The sequence below is a fragment of the Aegilops tauschii genome, chromosome 5, assembly GCF_002575655.3.
Source record: "Aegilops tauschii subsp. strangulata cultivar AL8/78 chromosome 5, Aet v6.0, whole genome shotgun sequence".
NCBI classification, from domain to species: Eukaryota; Viridiplantae; Streptophyta; class Magnoliopsida; order Poales; family Poaceae; genus Aegilops; species Aegilops tauschii.
The window spans coordinates 555,300,733-555,307,530 of NC_053039.3; the positions used below are offsets into that span (position 1 = coordinate 555,300,733).

The 6,798-nt window shown below is 49.2% G+C and overlaps 1 protein-coding gene across 2 annotated transcripts; it reads left to right on the forward strand.

Annotated features, from left to right (window-relative positions):
* Positions 1 to 1,259: 1,259 nt before the first annotated feature.
* Positions 1,260 to 4,086, forward strand: LOC109782529 (uncharacterized). Of its 2 annotated transcripts, none has more exons than XM_045229331.2 (3): positions 1,260 to 2,657; positions 3,112 to 3,252; positions 3,909 to 4,086. In XM_045229331.2, exons 1-3 carry the CDS (start codon positions 1,397 to 1,399, stop codon positions 3,980 to 3,982), a joined length of 1,476 nt encoding a protein of 491 aa, XP_045085266.1. In that variant the 5' UTR covers positions 1,260 to 1,396; the 3' UTR covers positions 3,983 to 4,086. The 2 variants fall into 2 exon arrangements, with proteins under 2 accessions (XP_045085266.1, XP_020196741.1); XM_020341152.4 differs by lacking the exon at positions 3,909 to 4,086 and adding an exon at positions 3,470 to 3,679.
* The last annotated feature ends 2,712 nt before the right edge of the window (positions 4,087 to 6,798 follow it).

Here is a 6,798-nt window from a genome sequence, read left to right on the forward strand (position 1 = left end):
CTGTTGTGCAGTCCAACTACAATTGCTGTGATGAACTGTTGTGAGGTCCTCAAGTTGAAGTCATGTGCTCGTGGCTGCCCTCTACCAATGACTCTAGAAATCACCTACTCTATTTGGCAAGGATGCTCCCGTGCGCTTGAGCTTATGGAACAGGTTTTGACAGTCCTCCGCATGCCTGGATGGCGCTTGCCAAGACCTCGGGACAAGGTCAAAGAATCCTGGAATGGGAAAAAAAATCTCGAACTTGAAGCTTGTTGGTCTCTTGAGGCTCCTATTGTTGGTGACGAGGAGAGGGCAGTAGTCGGATAACGAAGTGGAAATTGCCTGAAGCACATGGGATCAAAATGCATGTGTCACTCGGCATGGATCACAGGAATCAGGTGCCCCGTCGTCGTCCTCCTTGGGGCTGGCCCTAGCTTCGCCCCGGCGCGCCTGAGTATCCAAGGAAAAGGCAAGCTCAAGGTATTCTCCCCAATCTTTCCCTTTCGGTCAGACAACACTGGTCCATAGGATCAGGTGGGCTGGGCACATAGCCGGAGATAAGAAATGGCAACAAGGCTCAACAGAGCAAAGAGACAAGAATACCTATATAGAGACATGAGAAAGAATAAGCCAAGGACAAAACGAGAATTCCGCATCCGGTGAAAGCTGAAGTCACACTCCGGCGGCGGCGGCGAGACAGGGAGGAGTTAGGGGAGGGAAGGGGTGGTGGCTAGGGTTCTCCCCCGAGATGCATGGAGGCGCTGGCCCTAGCTTCGCCCCGGGACACACTCCCCCGGTGGCGGCGAGGCGGGGAGGAGGTAGGGGAGGGAAGGAGTGGCGGCTAGGGTTCTCCCCCGAGACTCATGGAGGCGATGTGGTGGTTGTGATATGGAGAGCCCTTTTGCGTTGATGAAGCGTTGTACGCGGACGCGCGTGGAATATTCCTCCGCAGGTGGAGTGCGTTCAGTCCTACTAAATTGCTAATTGCACACGTAGCTCGGGATTAAACTAACTATAACCATTAGATTTTATTTTATGGGGCTAATCTGACGATGATAATTAGGCTGGGTACATTTACGGGTGGCCTTAAGAAAGAATTAGTTTGATTATTTAATAGTAGTATGTAGAAGTATAGATTAAGGGTGGTGATGACTGAATTCCACTTAGACCCGGCTTTGGAGCCTTGGACTGGAGTAGGACAAGCATTCGGAACTCCGACCCGACCCGACCCGACCCGTCCAAGTGAAAAGGGATCCCAGCCCCTTCTTCTTTCCCCAACCCAACCCAAATCCAAATCCCCAACCCCGTCCGTCCATCCGAGGGAAGCCGAACCCTAACCCCCAAATCCCCAATCTCGATCCATCGGCCGAACCCTAACCCTCACCCCCCAAATCCACAATCCCGGACGGCGACGATGGCCGCCGGCAACCCCCGCTTCCCCGACTTCGCCATCCTCGACGCCATCGCCTACATCAGCGATCTCCGCGACGCAACCACCGCGTGGACCTTGACGACGGCGGGCCTCACCCTTCAGGTCTCCTTGGTGGTGGCCGCTCCGCCGCGCCTCTCCTACTTCTGCGTCTGCTGCGTCGGCCGCGACAAGACCACCTTCACGGACGCGCCAGATGTCGTCTGCTCCGTGGGGGACCACGCCCTCATCCGGGTTGGCTTCACCACCGGCGACTCGACGGAGCACTTCATCTACCGGGCCAGGGGGCCCGATGGACGGCCGTCGCTTGATCTGCTCCCGGACTTCGATGATTATACTGACGCAGAGAATCTGCTGCTGCCCCTCGGTTTCGTCTCCCACCGCAAGCACTTGGTCATAGCGGCCCTGAGCGACGGACCGACGGACCTGCAGTACTATCTCCACACCCGCAGCACCGAGCCGCACTCCAGATGGTCCAAGAAGCTGCTGCGGGTGGAGTTCCCCCGTGGAGCAGCCAGGAAATCGGCTATGAACGATCCCGTAAAGGTGATTGCACTTGGAGGTGGGCTGCTAGGTTGGGTCAATCTCATGGAGGGCATCCTGATTTGTGACGTGCTCGATCCCGGGGTGACAGCGTTGCGCTTCGTCCCGATGCCCAAGCTGCTGCCCAGCAACAATGAACTCTACGACAATGAATCTCGCGCACGGGCGATTCGTGACGTCACCTTCAGCCGTGGCTACATCAGGTGCGTCGAGTTTGAGGAGCTGGTAGAACGCAGAGCCACAACTGGTTCGGTTGTTCCTGATCCCTGGGACATGGATGAGCTCCAAGACTCGGAACCGGCCATCGATCCACCCCAGGAGGAGGAGGAAGATGTTATCGTTGGTTGGAGGCTCATCACATGGTATAGGACATTGACTTGGAACTGTTGGCGCAAGGGGAACACAGTCCATTCCGATGAGCTCGGCACTGTCTCCTTGCCTCAGATTGGAGGTGGTGGTGCGTGTGCTCTAAAAGTGCCACTCAAGGACCTGAAAACAGCTGCTCCTACTCTGCGTGGCGACGGCGATGTTGTTTACCTCGCGACCGAACTGCATGAGCAGGGTGAAACTGCATGGATTGTCGCTGTTGACACTAAGAGGAAGTTAGTGGGAGAGCTTATGCCATGTTCTTCTGAGAGGTTGTATCTTTACGATCCGACCTACATTCCGTATGTGCTGACGGAATATCTGGTTGAGAAATCAGGTAACTATATATACTGTCACTTGTTTATTTGACACTCAAACGAGTATATTTCTGAATGGATGTGTTTCAGGCGTATTTCAATTTATTTCAGTCTGGATAGTTCTACACTGTAGCGCATGTTAAATTGGTTGCAACTGGGAATGTTGTTTACTGAAGCATACAGGGAGTTCCGTGGCATCAATAGTCACACAACAGTAGTACTTTAGATTTAAATCATGATAGACCTTTTTTTTGTGTCTTGAAATTGTGTGGGATATCCTTGGGTATGTCTTTAGCCCCTTGTTTTATATTGGTATTGGTATTGTTATATGATCAATCAGCTGTTAGATGTTAGATATTCCCTACTAATATGTGCCTGAATTCAGACTGGTGGTTGTTGTGATATCAATGTAGTTATGTGTATTGAAGAGTGAGTGGTCATGAATCTAATGATTTTCTTCTCCCTGTGCATTAGATAAAGCTCAGGTAGGTAAGCGAAATGCTTGTCATGCCCCTGCACCAAACACCAACAGGTCGAAGAAGCAGCGGCAGCAACTTCTACAGGCAGGACTTGAAGGGCAGCCATCTGTACCGCAGCTCCTGCAGCCCCCATCAGGTAGATGGTAGCTTCACCGAGTTTTTGATGTAGTACTCGAAACATCTGCCATAAAAAATAGTTCTCTCTTAGGCATGATGATACTTAGAATGCTCCCTGCATGATTGCTCTATAAGGCGGCGCATCTATTACCATGTGTATAACTCGGGCTTGTGATATTATCTTGTCATGTAATTTTGGGGCTGATAGTTTTCCTTTTTAACTTGTGGAGCTGCAGTGATGATACCAGTCAGCTCTGCACAGTATGCCTGTATCTGAAGTCTGAAGTGTTGACGATATGATTCGTATGTGTGGGACATGATTGTGGTTTAAAATGACTTGGTACTTATTCTATGGTTTTTAACTGTATCGTACTAATTGTATTGTATGGTGTCTATTAAGGCGTTTATGTGGACATTATCGTTGTTTAAAACTGTATCCTTATCTATTCTGTGGTGTTTGGTACCGATTCATATGATATATGTTTTGTGTCTTTTTGATGGTGTGAGGCTACTCGGTATTTTCGTTGGTACTTGAGTGTGCATACAATGTGCTCTTGCTGCTTGTAATTCTCTTATCTCAGACGAATAACATAGCAAATGCATGAATCCAATTTCCACTGAGCCCTTTGTGGTTCCACTTAGGTAACTCTCTTTCTCCCTCTCTTATGTGTACAGTTGTGAGATGGTGCCAACAACTAGCTGTCCTAAGGGTCGATGAGGAGATCCTAAATGCCTTTGAGGGCTCCTAAGGAGATTAGGGTAGGAGGAAAGGAGAGGACAGGATATATGTGTACCCATGCCTGTATGTTTTCACACATTGGAAAATAATCGCAATCATATTGCATATAATTTAGATGTGTGCGTCACCATGGCTGAAGGAAGTGTTAGTAAAAAGGGGATAAATTACAATGGAAACAAGCAAATCGATAAATAATATCTTCAGATCACATATTAGGATGTGGTTTATATATGTCTTCCATGCGAATCGGCCTCTGAATGCTATACATCATCAATAACAGCAAGTGGCGAGGAAATTATAAACGATAATGTAATAATGACAAACAATGATATCTAGGATATTGAAGTTGTAAGATAATTGACGCATGGTAAGAATATGGACATAAGTGACGTCATAAGCACAATAAAGCATCTGTATTGGTATAGCAGTCCTTCATTCAACCTCCATCAGAATGAGCTTCCAAAAAGCCTGCTTCATCTACACCATTCTGCAATCAGGACCCAAAAACAAACCGAGGGCAAAATGGTGAATGCCAGAACTAGCTAGGAAGATGACGATTTCCTTCTTAGGCCAACTCCACCGCGCGACCCTATCCTGTCCGTCCCCGTCCGTTTGGAGTAAAAGGGACAACCCGGGCGGCCCAGCGCGCGGGAGCAAACGGACTTTTCCGTTTTGTGTCCGCTTTCGACCTATCCCCGGCCCAAGTTTGCGCTGTTTTTGGGTGAAACGGACACCACGCGCACGCGCCGGCCGTCTGCGCGTGTCCTCCCCTAGCCCGCCCGTCGGTGGCACAGGGCGGGCCTTTTTCTATCCGCCCCCTCCCTCCCTTCGGCCGCACCCCACTCCACTCTTCCCCACTCTTTCCCTCGCCGCCGCCGCTGCCATTGCAGCCGTGCAGCTCGGACGCGCGCTCGCCCAACCCCTTCCCCTCGGCGCCGCCGAGCTACCCAACCACGGCCACCTGGTTTGCGCACCCGCCGGCCGGATTTGGGGCGGATCTGGTCGGTCTTGAGCTCGCCCGGTTGTGGGAGGCTGTGCCGCGCCATGGACTGGGCGGGCACCTCGCCGGAAGGCCCTGGTATGGCCGCAAGGCCACATGCAGGCAGTGGCTCCTCCTCTAGCCGCTCGGATCTGCACCGTCGGTGGTCCGCCGGCAGATACACGAACGGCGGCCGGCCGGGCTCGGTGCTTGCCCAAAAGCTCGTCGGCGCACCGTTGCCACTCATTAAGTGTGACCACTGCCCAAGGATGGTCATGCGCCGCGTGTCTACAACGCCGGAACATCCCGGATGGGTGTTCATCAAGTGCTTAAACAATGGGGTATGTGCTCTTTTTAGCTTCGGATTGTGCTCTCGGATTAGACTAGTTGTGCTAACTTCAAATTTTATTGTGTAGAATGGATGCAAGTTTTGGTATTGGGAAGAAGAGTACATCGATATATTGATAGAGCGAAATTTAGTACATGTTCGTGCACTTTTAGCTAGCATAGAGGTTGTAGATGAGACAAGTGCACTTGTTGCTAGATTAGAGGCTAGACATGAGACTAGGTGTGAGGAAGCAACATCGACTTCTGGCTTGAAGAAGAAAGGAGGGTGCAACATCGAGCCTCCTCCACAGATCAACAATGAGTGCATCGAGAAGGCCCTAACCCAACTCAAGGGAGCAGTTATGGAAGTTGGGTATCTTCTAAAATGTATTCTTGTTGTTCTTATTTTCTTTGGCCTTACTTTACTAGTCAAAATGTGATGATGTATTGTCATGTACCAAAAATGAATGATAAAAACAAGTTAAGGAGTTGCAAAGAAAAATGCACGCGGACAGGATGCGGCCGGGATGTGTCCGCGCGCTGGGCGCACGGCCACCGCATCCCAGGACGCCTGGACACGACCCCAAATCCCTACCCAAACGGACAGAATCCGGACAAAACGGACGTCCGTTTGGGGTCGCGCGGTGGAGTTGGCCTTAGAACATGCATTCATTTCTTATTTGCAAAGCATACATTGTGTTACCATCCTACATGTTCGAGGATAAGCATGGATTAGCTAATATATCCTAAACGTGTGGCATTCCCAGATTAGTAGTAGTAATTAGGAATTGATTGTGCACCATAAGCATCTCATTAACATCATTTGTCTAATTGTGAATTGAGGATAAAACTAAACCGTTGTCCTTTTTAAAGGGATAAAACCCTAAATCTTGCCAACGGTCCAACACACCCTTTAAAGCACTAACAATTTGGTAAGAGGCTCTCCCCAAAGCTTTTAAGGATTAAAAGGGAATTAAACTCTGGATTTTGGTTTAAACCCTAAACCATAGCTAGTTGAGTATATATATTTGAAATAGAAATATACACCCAAAAATGCTGAAATAATTTATGTGGCTTTGACTTGGACCAGTGAGGCTACATAAAAAAAGTTTCAGGATTTTTTGATGCGTTTTGAACCCTCCTATAAATCAATAAAGGAGTTTTTAAATAAGAAAACATAGTTTAAAGAGATAGAGAGAGAGGGCCATGTTCCCATGGGCCTGCGAATCGCCTCCTACCTCCGACCTCTCTCTTGCATGGAGGTTAAATCTTGTAGGATCGGAGAAGATAGGTCTAGAAGGGGGGGGGGGGGGGTGAATAGACTCTTAACCAACCAAAGGTGCAGTTTTTAGTTCTCTTGAAAATTAGCCAGATTTTGGCACTAGTTAAGATATCACCGAGACTTCCTACACATGCATATCTAGAGATAGGGAAGCAAAAATAGTAAAGCATGCAATTGTGCGGAAAGTAAAGGGTAGAGATGGAAGATCAAACGCAATGAAGACACAGTGATTTTTGTC

Bases quoted from the DNA above. Each gene is read 5' to 3' on its own strand.
- LOC109782529 (XM_045229331.2), top strand. From the start codon at position 1,397: ATGGCCGCCGGCAACCCCCGCTTCCCCGACTTCGCCATCCTCGACGCC. The intron at 2,658-3,111 runs GTAACTATATAT...CCTGTGCATTAG, and splicing joins ATATCTGGTTGAGAAATCAG to ATAAAGCTCAGGTAGGTAAG. The intron at 3,253-3,908 runs GTAGATGGTAGC...TTATGTGTACAG, and splicing joins GCTCCTGCAGCCCCCATCAG to TTGTGAGATGGTGCCAACAA.